Source organism: Corvus cornix, chromosome 8 (assembly GCF_000738735.6).
Source record: "Corvus cornix cornix isolate S_Up_H32 chromosome 8, ASM73873v5, whole genome shotgun sequence".
Taxonomy (NCBI): Eukaryota; Metazoa; Chordata; class Aves; order Passeriformes; family Corvidae; genus Corvus; species Corvus cornix.
The window spans coordinates 4,796,923-4,824,890 of NC_046338.1; the positions used below are offsets into that span (position 1 = coordinate 4,796,923).

At 54.6% G+C, this 27,968-nt stretch overlaps 3 protein-coding genes across 5 annotated transcripts; 1 reads left to right on the top strand and 2 right to left on the bottom strand.

Annotated features, from left to right (window-relative positions):
• The first annotated feature begins 45 nt into the window (after window positions 1-45).
• On the top strand, window positions 46-8,932 carry TTC4 (tetratricopeptide repeat domain 4). Its single transcript, XM_039556577.1, has 10 exons — window positions 46-1,266; window positions 1,343-1,460; window positions 1,528-1,689; window positions 2,564-2,641; window positions 3,411-3,535; window positions 3,807-3,893; window positions 4,782-4,996; window positions 6,155-6,236; window positions 7,278-7,360; window positions 8,256-8,932. Exons 1-10 carry the CDS (start codon window positions 1,069-1,071, stop codon window positions 8,353-8,355), a joined length of 1,248 nt encoding a protein of 415 aa, XP_039412511.1. The 5' UTR covers window positions 46-1,068; the 3' UTR covers window positions 8,356-8,932.
• TMEM205 (transmembrane protein 205) lies at window positions 6,598-11,828 on the bottom strand. Its single transcript, XM_010409430.3, has 3 exons — window positions 10,176-11,828; window positions 9,923-10,086; window positions 6,598-9,712 (listed from the first exon to the last, which is right to left on the bottom strand). Exons 1-3 carry the CDS (start codon window positions 10,303-10,305, stop codon window positions 9,413-9,415), a joined length of 594 nt encoding a protein of 197 aa, XP_010407732.1. The 5' UTR covers window positions 10,306-11,828; the 3' UTR covers window positions 6,598-9,412.
• A 93-nt stretch (window positions 11,829-11,921) lies between these two features.
• Window positions 11,922-27,839, bottom strand: ACOT11 (acyl-CoA thioesterase 11). Of its 3 annotated transcripts, XM_039556570.1 has the most exons (19): window positions 27,524-27,592; window positions 25,315-25,465; window positions 23,388-23,463; window positions 21,705-21,903; window positions 20,815-20,884; window positions 18,874-18,924; window positions 17,779-17,839; window positions 17,474-17,575; window positions 17,083-17,218; window positions 16,648-16,804; window positions 16,177-16,296; window positions 15,957-16,101; window positions 15,000-15,055; window positions 14,805-14,871; window positions 14,644-14,727; window positions 14,422-14,555; window positions 14,002-14,133; window positions 13,803-13,929; window positions 11,922-13,716 (listed from the first exon to the last, which is right to left on the bottom strand). In XM_039556570.1, exons 3-19 carry the CDS (start codon window positions 23,448-23,450, stop codon window positions 13,561-13,563), a joined length of 1,860 nt encoding a protein of 619 aa, XP_039412504.1. In that variant the 5' UTR covers window positions 23,451-23,463; window positions 25,315-25,465; window positions 27,524-27,592; the 3' UTR covers window positions 11,922-13,560. The 3 variants fall into 3 exon arrangements, with proteins under 3 accessions (XP_039412504.1, XP_039412502.1, XP_039412503.1); XM_039556568.1 differs by lacking the exon at window positions 25,315-25,465 and having other exon boundaries at window positions 27,524-27,839; XM_039556569.1 differs by lacking the exons at window positions 18,874-18,924; window positions 25,315-25,465 and having other exon boundaries at window positions 27,524-27,835.
• Between the last annotated feature and the right edge of the window lie 129 nt (window positions 27,840-27,968).

Genomic DNA, 27,968 nt, shown 5'->3' on the forward strand with positions numbered 1-27,968 from the left:
CGATGGGTCTGAGTGAGCAGAGGCAAATCCAGCTCACGTGAGAGCCAGCCACGGTGTCCTGCAGGTCTGCCAGCTGCTGAGGTTGAGCTGGAACCAGCCCACATTTCCCCACATAGCCAGGGACTCTCCTCTGTCTGGGTACAGGTCCCTGGAAGCTGCTTTTTCCAGCACGTGTAGCCTCGTGTGGCTGTGGGAGCACTGGCAGGGTCATCCCCTCACTTCCTGGCAGGGACAGACTGGCCATGGCCTCTTGTCAAGAGCACAGGACAGCCAGGGCTGCACAGGGGGACAGGAGGGCTCCCCTCGCTGCCAAGTTCTCAGCATGAAGGATTCTAAGAGAGAGATAAAGGAAGGTGACTTTCCTCTGTTTGCATCTTTGGGAACACCCAGGTCCCATGAAGGTGGAAGCTTGCCATGGCAGGCCCCGGGACTCCCGTGAGGAACAGCTTGCTGCCATCCCAGCAGCACTGACTGGACAGGGAGCTCCTTGCAGGGAGTCACCTCACCCTGTGCCAAAGCTCCTCGGTCTGAGATCTAGAGATCATGAGGAAATACGGTGCCACTGTAATAATAGAATAGTTTAGTTTGGAAAGGCCTTTAAGATCACTGAGTCCAACCATTAACCTGAGCTGCCAAGGCCACCACTAACTCATGTCCCCAGGTGCCGCGTACACTGCCTGTTAAATCTCTCCAGGGACAGTGACACCATCACTTCCCTGAGCAGGCTGCTCCGATGCCTGACAACTCTTTTGATGTAGAATATTTTCCTAATATCCCCGCTGAGGTGGGGGCGGTGGGTCAGAAGGAGTGGGGCCGGAGCTGGTGAGATGCCGGGGCCGGTCGGAAGGAACGGGGCTGGGATTGAGGAGGGGACCGGTGGGATGCCAGTGCCAGTGAGATGCCGGGGCCAGTGGGATGCCGGGGCCGGTGCGATGCTGGGGCCGGTGCGATGCCGGTGTCAGTGAGATGCTGGGGCCGGTGAGATGCCAGTGTCAGTGGGATGCCGGTGCCGGTGCGATGCCGGGGCCGGTGCGATGCCGGGGCCGGTGAGATGCCAGTGTCAGTGAGATGCCGGGGCCGGTGCGATGCCGGCGCTCATCGGAAGGAGCGGGGCCGGGCCTGATGCCGCGGGGGCGGTCGCAGGCGGGGCCGGGCGGCAGCGGGAGGAGCAGCGGGAGCATGGCGGAGGCCGAGCAGGACGGCGTGTCCGGGGCCGCGGAGCCGCCGCGGTACCGGGGAGCGCTGCACCCCGACACGTGGGAGCAGGTGAGGCGGGGGGCCGGGCGCGGGGCCGGGCGGGCCGAGCTCAGGGCGCTGTGTGTGTCCGTCTGTCCGTCCGCAGGAGCTGGAGGCCATCCCCATGTTCATGAAGCGCTGCCCGGCCGAGATCGACGCGGCGCGGCAGCCCGAGCTCGCCTGCCTGCAGTCGCTGCTGTTCGACGAGGAGCAGAGCCCCGCAGGTGCGCAGCGGCCGGGCTGGGGCTCGGGGGATCCCTGTTCCACCCTGACCCCGCTGCATCCCCGCAGAGCTGGCCAGGATGTACAAGAACGAAGGGAACGAGTACTTCAAGGAGAAGGACTACGGGAGAGCGGTGGCCGCCTACTCGGAGGGGCTGCGGAGGCGGTGCGGGGACGCCGAGCTGGACGCGGTGCTGCTCACGAACCGAGGGGCCGCACATTTCCACTTGGGTAAGGGGCCTCTGACCTCCCGGGAGCATGGCTCCGCGCTCCAGAGCTGCTTTTTTTCCCCCCATTTGGGGTTTCCTTTTTGTTTGTTTTGGTTCTGTGATGCGGCAGAGTAAGTAGCTTATTCATGGGAAGGAGACTCCTTGAACCCTGAAGAGCTGGCTCACTTCAGCACCTGGCTGAGTGCAGGGTTTGTGCTCTGCTCCTTCCAGCTGTTACCTGCTGCTCGAGCCTTGGCTCCAGGACAGGGCAAAACCGGTGGGTTTTAGAATCATAGAATAGTTTGGGTTGGAAGGGACCTGTAAAGGCCATCTGGTCCAACCCCTCTGCAAGGAGCAGTGACATCTTCAACTAAACAAGTTTGTTCAGAGCCCTGTCCAACCTGGCCTTGAATGTTTCCAGGGATGGGGCTCCTACCACCTCTCTGGTCAACTTCTGCCAGTGCCTCACCACTCTCACTGTAAAAGATTTCTTCCTTATATCTAGTGTAAGTGTACCCTCTTTTAGTTTAAAACCATTACTTGATGATGGAGTCGTTTACCAACCTTATTAATTCTGTGATTCTCTTACAGCTACCACCATCCTACCAACAGTGCCCACACAGCAGGGAAGGTGTTCTGGGCCTTTCAATGCTGCCATGTGTTGTAGTAGGGAGGTGCTTTGCTCACACCATGTTGTTTACCTCTCATGTGTATGATTGATCCCATCCTTTCATCTCTTGCTCTTAATTTGCTCTTTTTTTACCCTCCTCTCACCTCACTGTGATTGGAGAAACAGTGAATTGTAGGGTCTCTACATGAACTACTTTGTCACCTTGGTGTCTGGTTGGATTTTAAATACAAGTGAAAGGTTCTGAGCACTTTTGCTTGCTTTACAGGTAACTACCGTTCTGCTCTCAATGATGCCATCCAAGCCAAAAAGCTGAAGCCCACCCATCTCAAAGCCATCATAAGAGGTGAGAGTTAAAGCTCGTGTTTCTGCATGGAGCACAAGGGGCATCCTTCCCAAACACTTGGCTCATGTTAACTTTACTGATTGTGCTGTTATTGTTACCAGCCCTGAAACAGGCTGTTGTTACATGTTGCTTTGTGTCCTTGCATGTTTCTGTGTGTTTAATAATTGTGTTTATAAACCCTAAATTACTGTGAGTGGACATCATACTTTGCTTCTGGACAGAATTTGTTTTAGAAAGGGAAAGCAGTTACTGGAAGAGATCACTTGTTTTGTTATTGCTGTTTCTCCCCAAAACAGAGCTCTGCCTTTTGCTTTGCATTTTCAATCAAAATATGCTTTCTTTCTCCATCTCCTATATCTATCAGAGGCACTGGACCTGTTTCTGTAGAGTACAGCGTAACTTTTCCTGTTTTCCACAATACTGCTTTTTGGGATCTGTTCTTTTTTCCCACTCCATAGAAAACCCCCTTTTCTTTTTCTTAACAAGACAAATACTGAAATGTTAATTACAGTGATAAAATTTTGTTTGTAACAGACACTTCTGGCATAATACTGCTGATTTCTATGACTAAGTGATACAAGAACTGATAAAATATTTTAGATTTTCTTCTCAACCTACCTGCTGGAAGTCTCTGGTTGAACATGACTATGCAAGACAAAAAAGTTTAGTGCAAAAGCACCAGGCCAAACACTGTCTTTATAAGCACCACTTTGTGTAGTAGTTGTACACTGACCCCAACACTAGAAACTTACAATATTAATCCTTCCAGGAGCTCTCTGTCACATGGAGCTAAAGAATTTCTCGGAAGCGATAGCATGGTGTGAGGAAGGCTTGCAAATAGACTCAAAAGAGAAAAAGCTTGTGGAAATGAGAGCTAAAGCTGACAAATTAAAGGTAAATATTAAGGCAGCCTGTCATCTGTAGTGCTTGTCTCTTTGGGATCCTTGGAGGGAGAATGCTCCATCCAGGTTTCTGCGTAGTGTGATGTCCCCAAACAGGACTGAGTGGTGGTTCCAGGTGTTGTGTGTTGGGATGTGCAGGGGAAGGAGCTGGAGGGGACTTGCCTGGGGATCCAAACTGGTTTCTCCACCCGTTGCCAGGGAAGAGCAGTGCTGGGCACTGGCTTGCCCTGTGTGACCGTGGTGCCTCCTTTTCTTACATGCAGCGAATTCAGGAGCGGGATGCAAGGAAAGCAAAGGCGATGGAGAGGAAAGAGCAGTGTCAAAAGGAAATTTTGCTTGCAGCAATAAAGGTGAGTCACTGAGAGGGGCTGTTTTTGTGTGGTTTGGGGTTTTTTTTAAAAGCTCTCTCGTTTGTCTCTAAAAGTTGGTTCTCATACATTGGCTTTTGAGGGCTAAAGCCAAAAAAAATGAGTTAAAACCGTGATTCTCCTTGTCTGCATGGCTCTAAGCCCAGCTCCCAGCTTTCTGTATTTCAGGTAACAACTAATGCAAAATACAGGCCCAGTGTTAGGAGATGGGCTGAGCTTTGTGAGTGCTCTGGCTGCTGGGCTGTAGCATCATGTCAGCCCAATGAACCTGGCTTTCTTTGCTGCCCACAGGCATTAATTCTGTGGAAGAATAGAAGATAACCATTCAGTAGAGTAGAGGAGGGAATCAGTCCTGTATCCTCTACTTCCTCAGTGAATGTTTGGGCTACATTAAAATATTTTGGGCTCTTGCATGCAGTCAGATCTCTTCTGCTGTTATCTTTCCAAGGAATAGAGGGAGCTTTCTTCAGTTCTCTGAAAGACTGGATGTTCTCAGGAGCTGGTGTGCGTAGTTGCACCCTGGAGTGATGCCTGCTAGGCCCCAAAGAAAAGGATTTTAGATGCATCCCTTTCCACAAGTTTTCTCAGGCTCTTCTCTCCACGTGTGGGCTCCTCTGGATTCCCCCCTCTCCTCATTTGTTTCATAAGGAGTTTGGATATCTGGCTGAGGTTCTGGATTCTACTGGGAAGACCAGTCACCTGAGTCTGATACTGTGGGAGAGCTTTGGATAGCATGTTTAGGAGCTGACTCATTAATTAGAACAACATAATTTGACCTTTTACTGACTGCTAATTTTTTGGTCTTATTCTCCCCACCATAACTCTTTGATTTTCAGTTGGTTTTTTGTTTTTTCCCTCCCTCCCCTCCAGGAAAGAAATATCAAGCTGGTTCTTGAGCCTTCAGATGAAGAAGAGGAAGTGTCAGATGGCCTGGCTGAAATATCCTTAGATGGGTTCCACTCTGACAGTGCCACGGGGGCAAAAGTGCATTTAGATGCTGATGGCAGCCTGAACTGGCCTGTCCTCTTCCTGTACCCTGAGCACGAGCAGACAGATTTCACTGTGGCTTTTCATGAGAACTCCAGGTAAATGCATTGCCCACAGCATTCTGGCATAAAGGAGGTGTTTGAGCAAGTGAGAACGGGCAGCAAGTGAAACACTACCATGCTGGTGAAGCAGTTCCAGATTTCTAATGGCACAGCTGACCCTGCTTTTGAGCAGGAGGCTGCACTGGATGACCTCCTGAGGTCCTCTCCAAGCTGAATTGTTCTGTGATTTACATAAATTTATAGTGCAGACAAACACATTTAGCCAGGGTGATTTGAGGGTCTTGCAGTGCAAGCTCAGACCGGTAATTAATTAGTGGCCAGGGACACTCGTGACCCACCCACACCTGTGGATTTTAGAGATTCATTAAGGTGCTGTTCCAAAGCCCTCTGAATATGGGGTCTCAGAAAAAAAGATTAAATGTAAAAATTATGAAAAGCTTCCAAAGGGAACCTCTCCTAACCAGCAGTGACCCCAAAGTTCTCCTCAGGGCTTTCACCAGATCTGACTGAAGTGCTGCAGGCCTTTCAGACTGTAAGCGAGGCACTGGCATGCTGGGAATTCCACTCTCCTTGATGTTAACTTCATTTTCTGATCCTGTAGTGTTAAACAGACTTGGAATTTGTAACTTTTTGTTTGTTGGAAGACATATTCCTCAGATCTATTAATAAGTTTAGGACTTAAAATTACAGTGCAAGCAGGTTAGTAAAGTTGTTGTACTTTTATGGTAGTGTTCACTGTGCCTTTTTGTGACTAAAGGAAGTGGAAATGGATTTTTAGAACAAACTGGCCTCCAACACTCCTCAAGTACCAAAATAAAGAAGCCTTTGACACACAAACATATTCTAATTGCTCTGATCCGGTGAAGCATGGGACTGTGTTGAAGGAAAATCCATTTTAGACAAAATGCAGGGTGTTTATTTTGACATCTTTTTCAGTGTGAAAATGCAGAGTTAAAAATAATTTGTTGTTGCAGTGCTCAAGTTTGAAGCCAATAACCTGAGTTACAACAGGGCCTTGGATTCATTGGGAAAGTGATGAGTTTGAAGGGAAGGAACTATTGGTGACCTAAACTTACTTCCAAGTCTGTTGTTTAATTTGCTAATGTATTTTTGCCATCATTCAAATGCAACTGTACAAGTTCTTGAAGCTGGGCACTTTGTGTCTAAGCTCACCAAGTGTATTTTGGCTTTTAGGTTTATTGATCATTTAATGGTGATGTTTGCTGAGTTGCCTCCTTGGGATTTAGAGAAAAAGTACCTTCCCAACAATCTTGAGGTGAGAAGTTTCACTTTCCTTCAATTTCAGGGTTGTTGTGTTGTGGGTATTTTTTATTTCTGGAGTGAGAAGGTGCACAGCTCTGAGGGTATGAAAGTGTTGGCATCTGCTTGTCATGCACAGATGTGAAACAAGAGAGAGCTACCCTCACTTATAAACTCAAACATTGCCCACATGTGCTGACAGAATTCACTTACGAAAATGAAAGTTGTCTTCCACTTACATTGTGTTTGACACAAGGTATTTATAGATATTGCTTAGATTCCATCTTTGTAACAATAATTAAGATTTAGACCATCAAGCTGATAGGTTGCTTGGTTTTTCAATTGCATCATGGAGTTGCTCAATACAAATAAGAAAATATTATTTAAAAAATAGTTTATTTTTGGAACAAAGTGGAACTACTTAAGCACATAATCACGTCAAGACAATATATCCCTCTTCACACTTTAGCAAAGGTGGGTTGTGAGTTGGTTGTGGCTGAGAGTTTTTCTGAAATTGTACATAGAAGGATATGAATGTGTGTTTTTCATTTTCCATTTCGGTGTCATCCATGCCAGGGAGCAGCACAACCCTGTGTATGGTGGGCAGACAGGTCCAGAAGGACAGAGGCTGTGTACTTTTCCAGGTTAAAACCTATGTGTATTTACAGTCTAAGGCACCGTTGCTGGATTTTAATCTCTTAAATCAACTCTATTTTGTTCAAATACCTCCAAACCCACTCAGTTTATCACAAAACATTGCTGCATCTCACCTGTTAAAAAGCAGCCCTTAGATTTGGATTGATTGCCTGTAAAGCATGGGAACAGCCAGTGTATTTTGCCTTCCTGCTGCCACTGCCAGGAGAACCTAAGCTGGTTTATATAGGGAAAACTTGGAATTCACACAATTTCTGCCTCAGTGAATTTTGTATCTGACAGTCAGGTCAAGCCACAGAGGTTTGATAAACCCCCAGCTGATAATGGTGTGCTGTTACTGGGCTTTCAGCAGCGTAGTACTTCCCTTCATGTACCTTAATAAATCCCCCAAATTCTTTTCCAGCTCTATTTTGAAGACGAAGAAAGAGAAGAAATGTATGAGGTGAACCCAGAACACACATTGCTACAAGTGCTGCAGCACGAAAGGTGAGGCTGTACCTGTCCATGTCCAGGGGAAAAAAGGCAAAAACTATGAGCTTTAAGTCCAGTTTGTTGTTAAATAGTCCTAACTCTTCTCTGACTTAATAGTCCTACCTCTTGAAGGTATAAGCTGCAAGGATTTTGTGCCTGGCTTTAGCGACTTACATATTTTTTTCCCCCAAAAAATTAACAACTCTTTCCAGGACTGGATGGAGATGGGAAAGGGAGCTGGGCACAGCTGAGCAGCACAGAAGGGCTATTCCAGATTCCAGCTACACAGTACTACTTTAAAAAAAAAAAAAAAAAAAGGAAAACCAGGCAGCAGCCTATAAAGAGCATGTTGAAGGTTAACAATGCTCTCGCTGTTCACACTGCTGCGTGAGCAGCCCCTGGCGCAGCACGCAGCACTGTTCCCCTCTGAAACTGCCTTTAAAGTGTTGTGCTGTTATTGAGAGAGAAGAATTTGCTGTTTGCGAAGCCAGAAAGTTTCTGTACAGCCTGTGCTGCTGAGTTGCACCATCTCGCAGCTGGCTGGAGCTGCTGCACAGCGTGGGGGGCTCGGTCTGTTGCAGTGGGAGTGGGATCTCCATCACTCCACAAAACTCAGCAGTGTCCATAAGCCCTCAGATTTCAGGCTGCAAGGGCAGTTGCAAAAGAACCCTCCTTCCAGAGGGAGAATAGCAACTGCTTTAATTAAAAGAAGCTGTTGGGAGATGTGTTGATTCATAAAACACTCCTCAGATGTGCTTAGCCCTGGCTCCAAGAGGCTCTGCTAATCAGCACAAAAGCTCCTCACCAGCCTTTGGGAGGTCAGTCTTTATGGAGCTGGGCAGAAGTCACTTGCTTTGCAGGACACTGGGTGAGCTACAAGGAAGCCAAGGACCCCTTTTAATCTTTACAGGTATTTTGTAAAGGCCGGGACCCCGACAGTTTTGGTATTTGCCAAGCGTTCTCCTTTCTCTAAGAAATACTTCTCTGGCAAGAAGGTGCACCGACTGTAATGGGCAAGAAAGAAACAAGGAGTTCTGTGCAAGAGGCTGCTGTTTGTTAGCCCAGCTCCAGGCTGCAAACTTCTGCTTGAACAAAAATACCTTGCACTCTTCAGGGGAGGAAAATAATCTTGGCACACAGGGAAACTTCCAGGGGAGCAGCATAGGAGAACGAAGGGGAGAACATGAGGGGATTATTTGTTGAAAAGGAAACCCAGCTGGCTTGCAGAAGGTCTCCTCTATGATGGGCTGCATGTGGTTTTGAAATAAATCTGAAGCAGTGCCAAACACTGGCTGTGGTTGCAGTAACAGCAGCTGGGAATGTACTTCCTCACCTGAGAAGAATCACACATTTCTTCCGAGGTGGGCTGTCATTGCTGGGGTTTAACAGCAGTGGCCTGGGGAGGTGCCTGCCTGTTGCAGCAGGGTGGATGCAGTCAGGTTCCTGCCTGGGACTCAGCAGCTGCTGGCTTGGCTCTGCTGCTGGCCAGGGTACAGCAGAGCTCTCTGTGTGGAGCAGTGTTTGACTGACCCTTTTGATACCTTACTGGCTGTCCTGCAGAACCTGCAATAAACATGGCTATTTTAACTAGGCTGACTTCTGCCTAATGAATGAGACAACATTTTGTCTGACTGTGAAATACAAGAGAATGACACACACTGATTGTAAACCCCAACATAACAACCTTATCCATTACATTAACTGGTACAGCCAACATCCAGGGTCTTCTGCGCTTCTGTATTAGCTTTTGGCTTTTAATTAGAAGTAATTCTCAATCTCTCATTTCTTTCTCTTCTGCAGTCTCTCTGTGACTGCAGGAATACACTGCAGCTTTAGACACAGCTAATGCACAGGGCATTAGAAAGCTGTTCAGCCATAAAACACTCCTGCTTCCATCATGGAGGCCGGCTGCAGACAGCTCTAGAGAAAACATTTCCATTTCGCTATCCCTAAATTTCCGCACCATGCACAAATACAGCGAGTTTAATGTCCAAAGCTCAGGGTTGCTTTACAGCAAGGCAGCAGGGGTTGGGCTCTGGCCAGCCATCCCCTGGCAGTGTCCTGCCCTCAGAGGGCAGAGAGCCGGGCAGCCAGGTGGTACAGGCTCAGCCCGTTGCACACGATGCAGCAGAGGTTGCAGAGGGAGGACAGAGCGTGGAAGAGGGCGAAGCGCCGGGCCAGCTGCCTGTAGCTGGGGTTGGAGGCTCGGAGCTGCCTGCGGGGCTCGCTGGCCGCCAGCCCCACCTCCTGCCCCAGCCCCTGGCTGCGCTCCACCAGGTGCAGCTCGGCCACGATGTCGGAGGTGACCTGCCCGAACCACTGCGTGTTCAGCACAGAAGCGGCGATGCAGACGAGGAAGACGATGATCTGCGAGGGAGCAAAGCCCGCTGTGAGCACCTCGCACGTGTGGTGGGTTAAATTTCTCCCCCAGCCCCCCTGGCTCGCTGCAATCTGGGTGCTAACGGGCTGCTTCTACCCGGAGCCGTGCGTGGGTCTCCATCGTGGGCAAGCCAGCCTGAGTGGAGCAGAGGAAGGGGTTTGGGCTGTGGGCAGCTCCTGTTTGAAAGAGGGGGCTACCTGGGTCGTGTGCTCCTCGCCGAGCCGCTCGCTGGGGTGGGACATGGCAAACAGGGTCAGGTTGAGGAAGGCACAGGTGGAGCTGATGTGGAAGTAGTAGGGGAAGAGCTCACGCTGGATGGAGCCGAAGGTGTGGCGAGGGAGGTGCCTGCTCATCACAAACCCTGCGAGGGGGACAGCAGGTAAGTCCTGGGGCAAAGCCCCCTCCCCTGTGCCACCCCCCGGGCAGAGAGCACAACAGAGCCCAACCTACCGGCCACAAAGGTCACCCAGACCTGCATTCCCCAGGAGGTGGAGAGGAAAAGCAGGTGCAGCAGTTTGATGGTGTTGGAGGGCTGCGTGTCACCTGCCATGGCGTCCTGGATGGGGACAGGTCCCTCCATGTCAGCCAGGTCACCCCCGGATTCGGCGCTGAGCTGTGGTTGCTGCTGTCACCTTGCTGCTCGCAGGGCAAATGCAGTTCAGGTTCACAATCTGCTTACTCAGGGAAGGCTTTGGAGCTGGCACAGCCCCATTCCAGCCTCACCACCACACACCCGGCTGGGCTGCAACCCCGGTGCTCAAACCCCTCGTATCTCAGGGGCAGGGCACTGCGTCAGCACCTAGGAACCAGCCGGTTTGGGTGGACTTTTGGCAAAGTCCAGCCAACGCCCCGACTGACCCCTGGCAGCAGGAACAAGCAGAAAGTCAATAAAAAGGGGAAGAGAAAAGCCCTGACAAATACACCTGCCCACGCTGTGGCCACCAAAGAGGCCTCTTGGCCGGGAGAAGCCCCCCTGTTTAAAAACAGCAGCAGCTTCTGTACTGTTTAACCAAAAGCCTGGGGGCTCGGAGGAGCAGGGGGCCCCAGGCTCACCCCGCTGCCCCAGACCCGTCACAGGAGCATGGGCAGCAGTGGGTGGAGGGAGGCTTTGAAGGAGCTGCCTAATCCACTGCAAGGAGTGCTCTGAAAATTAATTAAAAGCTTCTGGGAGTAGCCCATCAATAATGTTGTCTGCAGAACTCCTCCTCCTCCCCTCGGCTGGGCGCCTCGGGGCATGAATTACAGCAGGGCTGGCCTTGCGAGAGACACCGCCGTCTAATTCCATCCCACTCCTGCAAAGCAGATAAATATACCCTGTATTGTGATGTATTAGCTCCATGTATTTATTTAGGCATCCATAAAATCAGGTCCTTAAACCTTCTCATGATGGCAGCACACTGGAGAAGGTGCCCACACCCAACCTGGAGTGCTGGCCTGTAAATCCCCAGCTGTCTTCATGGCCTTTTCTTTTTCTAAAGCTTCTGGGCATTTTTGGGATGTTTCCCCTGCTCCATCCTCCAGCAGCCCTGGATGGCAGGGGCCCAGGGAAGGCAGCCGTGGTCCTTAGGTGGGGCTTTGTTCCCTGCATCATCCTGGGCAGGAAGGCAGTGATGGGCTCTGCCAGCAGCCAGCACAGAGCCCTGCTGCTCCCAAGGTCCCAGATCTGCCTCTCCAAATGATTTGCCTCCATGCAGGAATTAGCAGCCGAGAGCTCCAAGGTGTTTTCGTGCAAAGAAGCTGTAGGTTGGAAGGTTGCTCAGAGCAGGGAGTAGTTCCCCTTATGTTTTTCTTTTTTTTGAAGGGATTAAGAAAAATGGTGATTGATTGCTGAATTGGTCCTGGGAAGGTTCATTTCATGGGGAGGGCAAAGAAAGGGCTCTAGGAAAGGCTGGTAAGGACAGTCACCATCAGGTGCCTGCTGCTCTGTGGGATGAGGCAGTGGAGATGGGCGCTCCAGGGATGCTCCAAACTGCCCAGTCCTGCTGTCCATGCCCTCCTGAGGGCCAGCAGATGCTGCAGGGCTGCAGTTTTCTCCCAAAAACACAAACCACACGATGCCTCACACTGCTGCAGCGCTCTGCCGTGCCCCCAGGTCACTCCTGCTCCATCACCCTGCATCCCCAGGGACCCAGCCAGGCTGGAGCCAGGGCTGACCAGGGCCTCCCAGCGGGAAAAAGCACAATACTTGAGGAGAAGGAGAGGTCAGTTAAAGTTTAATGTTCAGGCAAATACATCATCCCCTCCACTTAATCAAGCAGCAGCAATTCCTAACAGTAAGTAGAAAGGATGGCGCTCGTCCTGGTGATAAAAAGGCAGGATTGCTCTGAGTTTTGGGAGATAAGAGGGCTCAATAAAAATTGAATGTTTTGTACTATGTTCAGCCTGAGATGGCTTTATCTTTGGGAGGTCGGGGCACAGCCGTGCCAGGCGTTGAGCTGAGATGTTTATGATGGGAGATACAGCAGAGATTAGGGGTTTATGGCCACAGCCAGCCCAAGTGTGGGAGCCACTGGCTAGTGCCCACAGAAGAGGGGCAGGAGCTCCTTCTGCTTATAAACTGAGTGGGGAATTTGGGTAGCAAAGGGATGGGGTGCTGCAGAGGGACAAAACATCTGGAAAAGACCCTGTGCTCATTTCTGGTGCCCCATGGCCTCACTGCACCCCACGCACAGCATCACCATCACTTGCTTATCCTTGGGATTAAGCGCAGGGCTCTGCAGGCAGAGGCAAGGGCACAGCTGGCACCTGCTGTGCCCGAAGCTCTGTGTGCCTGAGGGCTTCCAGGGCTCATTAATTTTCCAGCAGGCAGCAAGCCTTCCAGAAACCTCAATGCCATCAGAAAACCTCTGGCTGTGTGACCCAGGAAGGCCTGGGAGGGGGCTCTCCACAGATGCTCTGAGGGCAGATGTCCCCTGGGCTGTGGCTAATGAGCAGCACTTCCACTGTCACGCCTGCTTCATTCTGGTGGCTTTCCCAGAGCATCCCAGACTTAGGGGAACAAGGTTTGGCTCTTGTCTTCTCCTTTTCCAGCACCTCTGAGGCAGTTTGGGGTTTACATCTCAAGGTGTTGGTGCACCCACCAGAGCGGGATGAGGAGGGCTGCCCCAGATATGGCAGCAATACCTCAAGGCAGTCCCCAAAAGCCACTTGCAGGGAGCACCACCCCTTTCCTGCAGCAGAATCCTGCCTCAAAGAACCCCACATCCACCTGAGCCCCAGGTGTGCCGTGGGTGCAGGATCCCTGCTCCAAGCTCAACACACAGCAAGACCCTGGAGCAGACACTCACCCAGAGCACATACGGATGTTTTTCCTTTCAATGCACTTTTACTGTTGCTCCTTCCACGGTCCCATGGGGTGGGATTTCAGCCCAGGAGGAGCAGGGGCAGTTTGCAGCCCTGCCTAGGAAAAGGAGCAGTCCTGGGGAGAGTGGGATGTTCCAGCAGCCATCCCTACGCCAGGGAGGGTACAGCACCCTCCCTGTATCACTGCCCCCTCTTTCCCTTTGGTGCCTCAAAAGGAACCAGTTAAAAAAAAGAATCTGGTTTGGGAAGACTTTGGATCATATAAAGATTCAAGTAGCGTTAAGTGAACTAGAAAACCCAGTCCCGTACATCAGCTTATAAAATTTCTAAATAAAATAAAAAAAGAAGGAAGAAAAGATATGACACATCAGTGCAAGGGATGAGGTGGTACAGTAATGCCCCTCCACCCCAGCCCCTGCGACCAAAGCCCCCAGGGAGGCAGGGTCTGGGTGCCATCATCCGATGTCCCCTTCCACCACAGAAGTGTCCCCTCATCTGTCTGTCCATCTATCAGCAGGGGGTCAGCATGGCTCTAGAAGTCCTGCAGCCGTGAGATTAGGTCCTCCTTGTTCTTCAGCAGGAACTTCTCACAGGCTTCGAAGGTGGAGCAGATGTCAGAGGACAGTCCCGCCACGTTGGTGGTGACATAGTTGAGGTACCCTGGCATAGCCTGGTTGTAATAAGCCACCTGCAAGGCACAGGACAAGGTCAGCAGGGGCACAGGAGGGGGGGGCCTCCCCCATGGGCTGTGGGAGCACAGCCACAGCGTCCCACCTTGCTCATCTCCTCTGACTCTGGCCAAATGCAGAACCCGGAGCAGAGCGTCTCCCCGCGCGTGAATTCGGCTCTGGCAGGGTGGGTGGGCAGCGTCACTGACCGAAAGGCCACCACGTAGGGGTCCCTGGGGAGGACAGAGCCCGGTGAGGTGGCCCAGCTTGGATGGCAGGGAGCAGGGGTCGGGCTGGACACTCACCCCTTGCTGCAGGGCTTCCGCCGGGACGCCAGGATCACGAAGTCCTGCGGTTTGTTCTCGTGCCTGAGCTTCTGGCTCACCACGTGGTAGATCATGTCATCATCATCGACCTTCTGGACAAGCTCAGCACTCCTGTGAGGGAAGGGGACTGGTCACAGAAACCCTGTCGTGCCCCCTGAATCTGGGCCTTGCACATTTACAGCCCACCGCCAGACCCAAGATATTTGGGGGGACCCAAAATAAGTATTTTCTTCAGCAAAGTGCAGCCATCAGCCCAGATGGAGCCAGGACAGGGACACAGTGCAGGGTCTCTAAGAGCAAGCAAGGCAACACAGTGGCTCCCAGGAAAGCCCCAAGGGATGCTCAACCACAAGCCTTGAAGTCGGGGGTGTGATTTTGGGGGCAGCCTGCAGCACTCACACGTAGTGGCTGTCCCACTCGTGCCGGCGCCGCAGGTTGGACAGCAGGGAGAAGGCTCGGCTGGCCGTGATGCAGACGGACATCTCGATGCGGAAGGACAGGAACTTGTCCTCCTCCAGCGTGTACATCCGCACCTCGGGGAGCACAGGGCACGGCTGGGACTCGTTCCCACCGGGATTGCCCACACTTTTGGGGCAAGGGAGAAGGGACAGGGTTTAGTACCTTTTCCTTCTCTCTGGCGAGTGCCCAGTTCGCTTTGGCCACGAGCAGCTTCAGTGCAGAGACGTTGTTGTAGCTCAGATAAACCTGGGGTGGGGGCAGCACGTCAGGAGCAGGAGGGGGAGCAGGAGAGGGAGCAGGAGGCACCAGCTCCCACATCCTACCTTGTTGCTTTGGTCCCAGGGCACGGAGAGTGGTACCTCGGTCTGTTTGCAGGAGACAACGTATTTTCTGCAGCAAAGGAACAGTTTCCCTCATGAGGGGACACAAACCACCCCTAGACTGTCCCTGCACCTCAGCCCTGAGCCCCCCTCTCCTCCTTCCTCCATCCCCACATCCAACTCAGCTCTGCTGCTCACCGGTCCAGCCGAATTTTTTTCCTAGCGCTGGCTTCTCTGTACCTCCTTTCTCCGTCCTGATAAATGGGAAAAGGCAATTAAGTTAATAGGAAAAGGAGGATGAGAAAAAAAATCACATCTTTTTGGGAGTGGGAAAAACATTCAGCAGGGAAGGGCTGGAAGGTGAAGCCCCCTTGCTTGCCAGCTGCCACCCTGGTCACACTGCAGTGACGGTCAGTGATTAACTGTGAGTTATTTCAGCGTTGCCACCATGCTCTGATCAAGTGATGGGCACTGGCACATTAGGGGAAACCTTTGTTGCGGCTGCCAAGCTGCAAACAGCCCCTGAAACACAACTTGCATTCCCTAGCACCTGCAAATGTCCTCTCCTGGGGAAATAACAGCCAAAAATAAAGCAGCTTATTTTGAAGAAAGTGCTAGTGTGGTGTTTTAAAGCGGGCATGAGGAGGTTTCAGGGAGCCTGACTCTGGCCATGAGATGATCTCCATCACAGTGGGAGGTCCTAGTTTTAAGCACCAAAAAAATCAGGCAGCTGGGCAAGGATCAGCCCAGGAGAAGCTGAGACACATGAGTGTTGGCTTTGCTGCTGTGCTCCCGTGACAGACTTCCCTAAGTATTTGGATCCCAGCAAATTATGGATTAGGATGCTTTGAAAGGTAAAAACAACCTCAACATTCCTTCCCCTAAATTACAGAAAAGACGAGCTGGAATTTGCAAGCAATACTCTGTTAAGCCTTGCATGGCTAATACATCTCCATCTCTGCACAGGCAAGTGGTTTATTTTATTAGTTATACTGAGCAATCAATTCAATTCACTTGCTATTGAGCAATTTCATTTCCATCATCATAAAACTGCATTTGTTTTGCTGCGAATCCAAGAGCCCTCCAGGGCCGAGCGGGATTCCCGGGGGTCCCGTGCTACCACGGTGGGGAGAAGCCAGCCCAGCTCATCCTTACCCCTGGCTCAGGTGCCACCATGGGCAGCGTGCGGGGATGACCCTCCTGGTCCAGCACCACGAAGGTCATGAAGGCGCTGTTGATGTGCCTGCGGCTGACGGACATCTCCTGGCCGTAGGCCTCGGCGCTGACCCCCACCTCCATGCTGCCGGAGAGAAGGGATGAGGGAGTGGAGGGCCATGGGGAGGGTGGGAAGGGGACCCCTGCCACCGGCACCCACCTGTTTTTGAAGGCGTTGTTGACGATGGCTTTGAGCACCAGGCGGTCTCCGACTTGCGACGGTCCCCGAAAGTGGAACATCTCGATGGCCCTCAGCGTGGGGTGGGCGTGGCACAGCCGGCTGTGGGCACAGCTGTTACCCCCCAGCCATGGCCCCACGCCCTGGCAGCCCCATGCACCCTCCCGGACCCAGCCAGGGCCGAGGAGACCCCAAAAAAATATCACCCCTGGATTTCAATGGCCAAAGCCAGCCACGAGAAGGAACAACAAGCCAACTGCAGTGAGTGTGAACCCTTCCCTGGCGTCCCCCAGGACCACACACCCCTGGTACTCCCTGTGCAGTGTCACCCAAGGGTGACATGCTGGTGACCATCCCTTTGCAGGGTCCCGACAACCCAGCTGTGGCCAGACCCAGCCAGATGTGTTCCCTCCAGGCAAGTCATCCCCTGACTGTGAATCCCTGTTGGGTCACCTGGCTGCGATGGTGGCCACGTTCTCCATCCAGGCCATGATCTGCCCACCGAAGGTGTTGCCCTGGTGGTTGGCGTGAGGAGGCAGCACCAGCTCCACGCTCTCCACCCGCGTCTTTTCCGCTGGCACTGCCCCGCTGCCGTCCCGCGTCTCCAGCTCTGCCGCAGGGGGAAAGCAGGGTTCAGAGTGTCGGATGGACAGTGGGACCCCTGCTCCCAGCACCCCACCAGCCCTTGTCCCTCTCCCACAGCTGCCCTCCCACTGCAGCAACCCCCCACAAACCTCCCAGCCTGGGAGTTTGGAATGGTGGGGCTGATCCCTACCCCTCCATGGCCAGGGCATTCCCAAACCTCCATGAAGTGATCACCACCAGCATCCTGCTGAGGAAGTGGGATGTCACCAGTGGGTGTCAGGGCTATTTTGCGGGACACGGTACCGGTTTCCTGGGGGCTGCGGGTGAGGAGGTCCTTGAGGGTGTCCTTGTGGACCAGGCGCATGCGGCGGCGCTCAGCAGCGATGCTGTACTCGATCTTCTCTTCCTCCGTCTGCGGGGTCAGCGGCTTCAGCCTCACCTGCAAAGGGACGGGCAGGGTGCAGTCCCAGTGGGGGACCAGCAGCAGCCAGCAGGTGCCCTCCATGCCCAGAGCAGGGCCAAGAGCCACCCACCGTGCATCGCACAAACACGGGACACAGGATCGCTGACCCATGAAGGAACAGCAGTTGCTGTGATGGAAAACTGAGCCCAGCCCAGTCCCACAGAGACCATTTCCTTCCTGCTTCTGTGCAGGGGGCAACAGAGTCCCCCCCATCCACCAGCCACTGCTCACCTTGCTGCCCAAGGGGCCCTGTGCCACGAAGGTGGCGTACGCCTTGCAGATGCTCCAGTGCTTCCCGCTGCACAGGTCTTCGTAGCTCACCTGGATGCCCACCTGGGAGAGGGCACACACCCCTGAGAGTCAGCTCTGCTCCCCAGGGACCCATATCCCACCAAGCACCCCTGACCAGAGCCAGCCAAAAAGGATGAACACATGGGATCAAAGCTGGGAACTGCGGGAGGATTAGGGGATTTGGCCACATGGCTGGTGGGGACGGGCACACAGCAAGGGGGACAGGGACAGGGGCACACACCAACCTCCATGCTGGAGTTAAAGGCTCGGTTCACTTTGGCTTTGATGTTGACAACTTGCCCGACGCTGAAAAACAGGAAGAGGAGAAAGTCTGTGGGGTTTTTCAGGGACAACAGCCACCGAGTGGCTCCCACTGACGTGCCACGGCATTACAGCTCACTGCCCGCTGTGGCAAGGCTTCCTGGGACTGTGGGACATGCCAGATGGCCAGCAGGACATGGGGACAGCCACCCCAAGACGTGAGAGCAGTGAGATGTCACCCCTGAGCAGCTGCGTGCAAGTGGGTCCCCGGGTCTGGGGTGCTGCCAGGACACCCGAGGGGTGCAGAGGTGCCCGAGGCTTGCTTGGCACCCCCTGCCCATGTGGGCATGCACGCTCCTGCCAGAGCAAACGGCTCCTCCAGCCTTGCATCCACTGTTCTGCACAACTGGACCAGCCACGGGGCCTCCCCACAAGCAGTGGATACCTTGGGATACTGGGAGATGGCAGGAGGCAGGGTCCAGCCAGGGGCATTTTGCACCATCTCTTAAATGAAACATCTGCTGGCAGCAAAATGCTGCTCTCCCTGTGCCTTCAGAGTAAACACACAGAGACAACTTTGGCCCTGCAGCCTGAGCTACTCCAGACTGGTACCCATGGAATGAACAAATTAAACTCTTTTGTGACACCAACAGCAGTCTTTACCAAATACATTATTAAATCAGGAATACTCCTCATTCCCTAAAGGAGGCCAGTGCTAGAAAACTCAGTGGAAAAATAAACCCTGTAACTACCACTTCCCAAAACCAGAAGCGAGGGAGAGTCAGCGTGTGCTCTGACACCAGATTTTTCCTCGTGCCCTCACGCATGACTTCAGGCTTCAAATGAGCTCTGTAAATGACACCCTCTGCACGTTGGCTCTGGCTGGAGCAGGAGTGGCATGAGCTGGTGCCTCTGGCTGTCCCCCAGCACTGACCTCGGGCCAGTGGCATGCCAGAACGTTAGCAGGGTTACGTGAGCAGCCCCTGTTCACATGCCATGCCACGTCAGTGGGGTTAAGGCTCCCAACTCACGGCAGCGCTGCGCTAGGCTGGCTGCTCTAGGGCCAAACACGTCCGTACCCGACACCGCTCCTCCCGTCCCGCTGCCCAGCGGGGCTTACAGACGGCTGGCTGGGGCAAAAAGAGAAAGCAAATGTGGGGAGAGGGTTAGAGGCGATGGAAGCAGCCAGATGGATGCTCTGCATGGGTTTGCAGCGAGGGGCATGCAAGGGCAATGGGCCAGGCAGGCAGGCTGGCAGCCCCACATGTCTATATATAGCCCCAAAAATACTTTATCTTCTCTGTCCTCATCTAACAGTAGAAGCCAGTGCCATAAATGCCACATGAAACCTCACTCAAGGGTACGTGTGATCCTCCCCAGAGGCTGCACTTCCACATGGCAGGGCAGAGGGGTGGGGAGAACCTGCTGCCCAGCCAGTGAGTTTTAAGCCAGTGATAATTTTGGGGTCTCCTCTGTGCCCTCAAGCACCTAAAGCTCCTCCCTGCCTCTCCCCCGCAGTGCAAGGGCAGCAGAAAGCACAAACAGCTGGGCGAGGAGATCCAACACAAAACTTCACCTTCCAACAGCTCTGCGGGAAATCCTTGCCAGGCCTCTTGCTCGGAGCATTAAGCTGGACTACAGCAAGTGGGATCTGAGCCAGGAGCAGCACAGATTCCCTGCCCCCTTGGAGCAGTGCCCAGCTCACCCCTGAGGAGGGACAAATGCTTTGCACGGCTTGATGTAACGCTGTGGAGTGGGGCTTGGGTCTCTTCTGCTCCAAAACCCAGGGGAAAAGGCGTCCCAGGCAAAGCTGCCCCAGGAGCAGGGTATCAATCCCACCTCTGCCAGTGGGAGTTGGCACCAGGGCTGCACCACATCCCCACACTGTGGATTTGTCATGGAGCTGAGCCCCAGGGCGATGGGAACCTCAGTGAGAGGGCAAAAGTGTGAGTTCAGCATTTCCTGGGAATGACAGTGAAGCCCAAGAGTGAGTCAGGCTTCCCAGTGCCAAACAAATCAGCTGACAGCCAGGGACCCCAATGCCAGCCCTGGGTACCCACACTGGTGCCTGCCCCAGCAGGCAGACCTGCACAGCAGGGAGTGGCTGGGCAGTATGGATCCTGTACTGCATGGATCCTATATGGCAAGGCAGGAGCTGCTGGGCAGCATGGATCCTATACTGCAAGGATCTTATATGGCATGGCAAACCCCCAGGGAGCCCCCTGGAATGGTACCCAGGTGGGAACAGACAGGCAGCCCCTGCACAGAGGGTGTGGGGGCTCTGAGAGATGAGTAAAGGCGGGTGGCAGTACCAGGCTTACTGGGAGTACAAAAGGAGACTACTTCAGGAATGCTGGGTGGGAATGGTCTCAATACTGGGAGCCTGTGGATGACGAGGGCAGAGCCCTGGGAGGGTTTTTGTCCCCTCTGGTCACACCCTCAGGTCAGGAGAAATGTTGTTCCCAGACACATCTCAAGGGCTGCATGAATCAGAGGGGGACCTCTGTGGGGCAGCACCAGGGGATGCCAGGACCAGCCTGGGGTGGGATTTTGGCCAAGCAATGCCCAGCCTGATGCATCTCACAAAGCCGGGAGGTCCCAGCTCCCCCAGCACCCACCGGGTGGGTGAGCCCCACCACGCCTCAGCCACCCACATGGCCACTACAGAGGCACGATTTGCAAGATTTGAGTTTTCCAGAGCACTAAATCAGAGCTGTTTCCTGAACTAAGCCGGGGAGGAGCTGGCGTTGGGGGAAATACCGGGAAGCCAACGCAGCAGGAGCTCCCCAGGCGACCAGACAGAGGATAAATCAGAGCAGACAGTCCGTCCGCAGCCCTGCGGCGGAGATGGAGCCTCGGTCCCTGGCTGCCCTGCGAGCCTGGCACTGCCACCGCACCTCCTCCTCTCCCAGGCACGCTGCTCCCTGTTCCAGCTCCAGCCCCTGTCCACGTTGCAGCCGGCAGATGGGAAAAACCCCTGCGTTTCCCTGCGCGTGCCCCGCGGGGCGCGGAGTATTTACCTAATGGTATGCTCAAAATAGATATCATCCATGGAAGCCGTGACGCACGGGCAGCCGGCGTGTCTCTCGGCTGGAAAGGAAAAACAAACTGCATCAGCAACCTGCACCAGTGTGCTGAGGGTGCGAGGGGCACGAGGGCTCCTCTGCCCCAGGCTGGTGACACCCAGGCAGCATCCTTTTATCTGCTCGTGCCCATTTCTGGGGACAAGAGCGGGATTTGGGGCTTCTCCTCTCCCAGCAGCGCGGGTTTGCAGATGTTTGAAGGTTTGGAGGGTGTGCTGGTGTTTGCCTTTCCTCCGTGAGTTTGCAGCTGTCGGGATGCACCGGCAGCTGATTCCATCTCCCCGTACACAGCAAATATCTCAAAGCTGCTCTGCCGGTGAGACTTTCCCTTGGGACTCCAGGAACCTCAGACTGCAAAACTGCTCTGGGAACCTCATCCAACTGCAGAATTGCACCCGTTTCCCTGTCATAACCTGCCTGTGCTTGGCTGAGCTGGTGAGCTCCATTGTTTCCTGCTGAGTGGAGGAGCTCAGCCCACTCCGGCTGCTGCCGGGATGTCAGGGATGCCACCAGCCTGGCCTCCCCATGCCCTGCACACCAGGCAAGGAAAAGGGCAGCATTATAGACAAAGCAGGCATGGATTTTGATCTGTCCCCAAGCCAGCATGCATGCTGCAGTGCACGTCTCCTCCCCTTCTTGTCCTGCTCCTGTTTGCTCTCTAATTACTCAGCAAAATGGCATTACATGGGTCCCCAGCTGGCGTCACTCCGAGGCACTGTGCTGGACTGCCAGGGATGCTGCCGATGAGTTGGATCCTGTGGATCCTGCCTGGTGCCTTCTCCGGCAGCCCAGCAGGAGGACGGCTCCAGAGGGAGAGGATGGCTTACCAGAGAGGCAGGCGGCCGTGTCGATCCACTTGAGCAGCTGCCCGGTGCTGAGCTCGCCGCGGTGGTTGGTGTGGCAGGGCAGCACCAGCTGGCTCATCTGCACCTCGGTGGGGTTGCGGGCAGGCGAGGGGCTCGCCATGGCCCCCGGCGCCTCCTCCCGCTCCCCTGGCTCCCGGGCACGTGGTGGAGAGGTCGAGCTCTGTGGGGCACAAAAGCTCTGTTTTACCCAAACGGGAAGCAAATCCCCTGAGGGAACAGTGACCCGTGAAGACACTCCTCACACAGAGCCAGGAGAACCCCAGCCCTGCACACCCCCAGGCACCGCCAAAGCCCTTGCCAAAGACAAGGTGCCCGCAGCCAAATGGGGAAAAATCCCTCTAAAAAAATGCTCCATAAGGGATTACTCCAGGTTTCCAGGCCATTTATCACCCAACCCCACTGCCCCCTCCCAAACACCACACAAAACCCCTCCCAAAGTCAATCCCTCCTCTGGGAAGAAATTTTTCTCCCTGACAGCTTCATTTTTAGGGTGCTGCAGCACAGGGTGGGTTTGCTCTCCTGGGGCCGGAGAGTGCTCCACACCTTCCACCAACACCCCCCCTTTGCCAAAGGAAGCACTGGAAGCTATGTGGTACAAGAAGCAGAGGAGAAGCATCCTCAGTTTGGGGTTGTTCGGGCAGTAAAATATGTTCCTTGCTGGCTGGTCCCTCTGCAGGGCACAGAGCGGCTCCCCTGGCACCCCGGTGGGAAGCAGGGTGGGAGAGAGAGGAGGCTGAGGCAGTGCTGGCAGGGAAAACAGCTGATGAGAGATGTCAAGTGAGTCGTGTTACACAAGGGGTGAACTCAGTTAGCCTGGTGAGTAACTGAGGAGACACGAGGAGCTGTCTGGGCTTTGTCACAGCCCTTCCTTCCGCTTTCTGCTCCTGCTGCAGCTCCCGCTCACAGCACTTGTTGCGAGAGTCCCACTCCAGCAGCTTCTCTGCCCTTTGCTTTGCCCAGATTCTTTTAAAGATGGGTTTATGCTGAAAATGATGCTTTCCCGATTACCCTGAGCTCACTGCCTCTCAGAATAGCATTTTTCTCCAGTGGGTCTAACCTCTGTTTCCATAGCTACTGGTACACGACATCCCGGGAACGGCACAAACCTCGCCTCAGCAGAGACGGCGGCGAGCACCGAGCCAAGCCGATGGCAAAGGGCTCCCATCCTGCAGTGAGACCAAGCCCCGGCCACCAGAGCCCCTCCAGCAGCCTCCAAACCCCTCCGTGAACCTCCTGGGCTGCTTCCCAGCATGCAGAGGCGCCTACATGAGTACCACAGAGCTATTTTGGGAAGCTGGCAGGCTCTGGGGTATGAGCCAGCAATGCAAAGAGCTCCAAAGCCGCCTGCTGCAGAGCGAGCAGACAGCCTGCCCCGAGATCCCGCCGGTCATTTTCCCGGCGTTTGACAGTTCTGAGTTTTAGGGAAGAAGCTGCTAGTCCTGGGAAGAGCCCTGGCCCTGCGGTAGCCAGCAGGAGGCTGGGGATGCTGATGGGGAGGGAACACGTTGGGAGAGGAGGCAGCCAGGTCCGGTGCAGGGCTGGGAGCAGCTCCTGGCACAGGGTGGCATTTCCCCAGCACAGCCTGGGTTAGTAGCCGCCGGCACAACAGGGAGCCACGGGTTAGTTGCACAGCACGAGGGGTACCTGGAGGCCATTGCAACAGAAGCTCAAGATCTCTTCAGGGACTATAATATTCCCCTTGACCATTTTTAAGAGACACCTGGAAAGGAGAAGAGTGGCTCTGGTTACGGCAGGACTGGCAGAGACGGGAGTGGCTGTTTCCCGGCAGGGACAAGGCAGTGTGTGTGGCAGGTTGTCACACCCTGTCCCCACATCCCATGCTGACGTCTCTCCCCACAGCACTGACCCCTCGCCAGCACCTATCAGGGGGCTGTCAGAGCTGAAACAGAGAAGGGCAGACCAGGGCAGGTGCTTGCCATTCCATGGGAGTCAGGTCCCACGCTCACCAGCCCTGATGAAAGAGGCCCAGCTATTTTGGGGTGCTGGACCAAGCACAGGTTGCAGGGCCGTGGCCAACCCCTTGGTCGATGATGCTTTGTCAGTGCTTCCTGTGTTGCTACATGTGACAGGACTGTGCCTTGAAGCTCCCCTGGCCGGAGCAGTGACACCGCTGCAGTCACAAGACAGCCGGGAGCATATTTTTGGCAGCAGGCAGGGCTGAGGCTGCCACGGGTGGTACTGAGGGCAGCGAATGGGAAGCACCCAATGCAAGCAACGCCACTGTGCCCTGCTCCAGCCCCTCTGCCTGTGAAGCCCTGGCATTCCCCAAGGGCATCATGTGCCCTTGGGTGCCTGCAGGCTCCTGGGCCACGAGCATGGTGACTGTGTCCCAGCTGGACATTGTGGTGGCATTGCAAGGAAAGGCAGAGTGGGAGCTGCAGCAAAAACAAGTGGAACAGGCTTTGTATTTACAGTTTGCTTTTAAACACAACACTGCCAGGCCCTTGGCACACCCCCAGCTTCCCGGCACACATCCCTCTACCTGCTGGAGGCAGCTGCTCTTTTACCGAGGCAGGGGGTTGACTGATTTTGGCAAGGGGCTAAAAGAGTGGAAGCTGTAGATTTGCTTCCTGCACCGCCAGGAGCTGGGGTGTCACACGGAGTGCACCCAATGAGGTCGGTACAAAACAAGGGCGCTCAGGTCCCCTACACACACAAACGGCACCGTGGAGCCTCTCGCAGCCTCCCACCCCTGCCCCAGCAGCACCGGGTTTTGCTTTCCCCAGCCCCATGACTTTTTCCCTAGCCCCATGACCTCTCTAGCCTTGTTATTGAGGTTTGGGAGCTTCCTGATGGCTCACTCGCCCTTGCAAGAGCCCAGTGCAAGAGTTACTCTCCTGTTTTACAAGACGGGTTTGCTGCCCAATTGCAGACATGAGGCGGTGGCTGGGGGTGGTCCTGTTACACCCCATAGCCCCAGCCTACAGCACCAGAGGGACATTCCTTGGAAACCCAAACCTGCTGCTGGCTCGGCAATCGTGTCACCTTGTCCCCTGGGCTGCGTTAGCAGGAGGGGGAAAAATACCCAGAGCTGTCTGCTTTGCATCATCCTCCTGCTATTTCCCAGGCAGCCCCAGCCCACGCTCCCACCCTGGGGAAGGGGAGCGCCCCGGCAGCGCTCCAGAGACCCGGAACCATTCAGCCAGTGGGTATTTATGGAGTATTTGTTATCGAAACTAAGTGAGCAAGTGTCTGTCCTCATTAAAATCTTCAGCCTCACTCAACTGTCACATTTTTAAAGCTGTTGACTGATGCAGCCCTTGGGTCACCATGGCAACGGGATGCAGTACCCAGGCAATGATGCTCTTACTCTGTCACCCCTCAAATGACCCACTTCTACCCAAAAAAAAAAAAAAAGAAAGTTCGCATTAGAAAAAAAACCCTTCCAGCAGAATGTTTTCCTTGCCTCCTGCCACGCTCACTTCCTGTGCTTCTGGAGGCGTAGGAAGCCCACAGAGCAAACCAGCAAAGACACAGAGGGGAAGACACACCAACAACTCTGCAAGTACTGGGGAGAGGGACCCGACGGCACCCCACAACTCTCCTATACCCTGGCAGAAGGGTGTCCTGCAGCACTGGAACATCCACAAGCTCCAGGGAAGGTTTCTGCTGTGAAATTCGGTGCTGGCCTCTTCAGAAATCACCAGGGGATGAACATCCATTGCAAGCCCTCGTGGGTCCCGCAGCTCCCTAGGATGATGCTGAGCAGAGATGCAGGAGAACAGTTGTTCCTCCCAATCCTTGGGCCCACTGAAAGCAGGGTGTTTGCTTTAGCCACCCCCAAGACAGTGGATGAGAGGGAGGGACAAGGGTGAAACTGAGGTGGGGGTCCCAAATGCTGGGCTTTGGAGGGGCTCTGGGCAGAGCAGGGCAGCCTTCCACCTTGAGCCACCCCCACCTGCTCTCAGAGCTCTCTCACCACCCCACTCCCACCTCCCAAACACCTAATCCCCATTTTCCCCCACCTGGCTCTGCCTCCTACCCCCACCCCTGCTCCTCGACATAACTTTACCCCTCCCTGGAAGTATATAAAGAAAAAAAGGGGGGAGACGCTGGGGAGGAAAGCGGCGACAATGAAGTTCTCATGGGGGATTATTGGTGTATAATTGAGCAATATCCATGGTAACAAGCAAATCTGCACGCGTTAAAGAATTAACCTGACCTACTTTGGGAAATTCTGCCATCTCGACAGGGCAGTGAGGGCTGTCCATCCCCCGAGACCCGGCCCGCCACTCCCACTGCCAGCAGTGGCAAAGCCCCGGTGCCAGCAGTACTGGAGATGTCCAGCACAGCTCAGCCCCATCACCGCATGCCCATGGGGATGGAGCAGGGTCCCCAGGATGAGAGCTGCTGCTCAGGATGTGGCCCCACTGGGACAAGAGGGACTGAAGGGCCAGGTCACAGCACGGTGAGGAAACACAGCAGCTCCCTGCAGCACAGAGGGTGGCCAGCCCAGAAGAAAGGGCAGGACAAACTGCAAGTGGTATTTCTGGGACCACACATCTTGTTTCCTTAGAGTTCATGGTGCAAAGCAAGGCATAGGGCCAGGAAAGTGCAAACCGAGGGTCAAAGGCAAGAGCGATGACTCCTCTTACAAGGGGATGATGGTTTTCCAACCATCACCCATGGGAAAGCTTCACTCAAGGTGAGCGCAGCGGGGACACCTCCAGCACCCTCACCTCCTCTCCACCACAGGGTGAAGCATCCCCAGCCCTGGCCCTGCCCGCAGCCCCCTCCATACCCCTGCCCAAGCGCTCTCTACACCTCCTGTGAGGCTCCTGGGAAGGCTGGTGCTGATTTGCCAGCACAGGGGCAAAGTTCCCAAGGGAGCGTCCCAGGGGACAAAGGTCTGGCTCCAGTGCAGGGGGAGAACAATGCCACATGTCACGCCAGTACAGCTGTAAACACTGCCAGGCCCAAAATTCACACGCTTGGGGACAGAGAGGCACCTTTGCCCGGCCACCCACAGCGTTCCCAGGGAGGAGACTGCCACAACATCAATACAACCGTGTTTTAGACCACCACAGTCGAGCCCACCAAGCTGGAAACCACCACAGTGGAGACCAAGCTGGTGCAAAGGTCTACACCCTGGTGGTCTTACCTGTGTGGTCTCCACAATGGGGGTCACCATGGTTGAGACCACTGGAAAACACCCAGGTGAACACCATGGTGGTGTGCTGGTCTACATCATGGTAGTCACCATGGCCAAGACCGCCTCATTGGAGGGTGGAGATCCCCATGGCATTGTGCCACCCACCCAGCCACCCACCCTGCCCCAGCCAGCCCCAGCACATCCCTCTGCCCTCGCCGTGCTGCCATCATTGCCAGCAGCCCTGTGCCCACGCTTCCCAAATATCTGCCCCTGCTTTTAAGTGAGAAGAAGCTGATTCAAGCCAAAGCCCTCTAGTACTCCTCCTGTCACACCCAGGAAGACCTGGGGGGGGTTTGATGTTCCCAGCTCTTGCCCGCTGTCCCCGCTGCAGCCGGAGGGTGCCACGTTCCCATGAAAACCACGATGGAGCAGCAGCACAGCTCGATGCAAACCCCAAGGGCAAGAAAGCATCACCCGGGTAAGCAGGGGGGCACAAGAAGCTTTCACCCCTCACCTTCTCCCTGGAAGAGCCGCCCAGCACAGATGCAAGCCAGGACAAGCCGCCGCTCCACCGCCGGGAGTGGAAGTCTCCACAGCAGCTCCCGCTCACCCAGCCCTGGGGTTCCCCGCCTTGTCCCCATGGTCCCCAGCTCCCCCCAGCCCTCACCTCAGCCAGAAGAAGCTGAGCATTTGCGGGAGGTGTTGAGGCGACGGCTGGCTCGGAGGAGAAGCGTCCGGACACCTGCGGGCGCGGGCGTCGAGGCCAGGCTGGCGCGGAGCCCTGGGACGGGGCCAGCGCACACCCCCTCCCGCTTCCTTAAATATGGCCATGCAGAACTTTTCTTAAGGTAGCGCTTGGCAGATCTGCGCTCGCCTGGAAAATGGCCGGCGCTCTGGAGGTTGGCTCTGGATGCAGGAGGGAATGCGTCGGGCTGGCTGCAGAGCCAGGGAGAGCGGCGGGAGGCACCGGCGCGCTGCCAGCAGCTCTGCGGAGCGGGGTGCTGCTGCTTCCTTCATCCCTCCCCAGGGAGCAGCTCCTGGGACGAGGTCTCCTCCCCAGCCCACTCATCATCCTCTTCTCCCCCCATCACCTCAGCAAGGGGCACTCAGTT

Coding starts and splice junctions, on each gene's coding strand:
- TTC4 (XM_039556577.1), top strand. CDS start 1,069: ATGCCGGGGCCGGTGCGATGCCGGCGCTCATCGGAAGGAGCGGGGCCG. Junction 1,267..1,342: donor ACCCCGACACGTGGGAGCAG/GTGAGGCGGGGG, acceptor GTCCGTCCGCAG/GAGCTGGAGGCCATCCCCAT. Junction 3,536..3,806: donor CTAAAGCTGACAAATTAAAG/GTAAATATTAAG, acceptor TCTTACATGCAG/CGAATTCAGGAGCGGGATGC.
- TMEM205 (XM_010409430.3), bottom strand. CDS start 10,305: ATGGAGGGACCTGTCCCCATCCAGGACGCCATGGCAGGTGACACGCAG. Junction 10,087..10,175: donor CTGGGTGACCTTTGTGGCCG/GTAGGTTGGGCT, acceptor TCCCCCTCGCAG/GGTTTGTGATGAGCAGGCAC. Junction 9,713..9,922: donor GCGAGGAGCACACGACCCAG/GTAGCCCCCTCT, acceptor GCTCCCTCGCAG/ATCATCGTCTTCCTCGTCTG.
- ACOT11 (XM_039556568.1), bottom strand. CDS start 27,687: ATGGCCATATTTAAGGAAGCGGGAGGGGGTGTGCGCTGGCCCCGTCCC. Junction 17,576..17,778: donor CCTTTAACTCCAGCATGGAG/GTTGGTGTGTGC, acceptor GCCCTCTCCCAG/GTGGGCATCCAGGTGAGCTA. Junction 13,717..13,802: donor AGTCAGAGGAGATGAGCAAG/GTGGGACGCTGT, acceptor TGTGCCTTGCAG/GTGGCTTATTACAACCAGGC.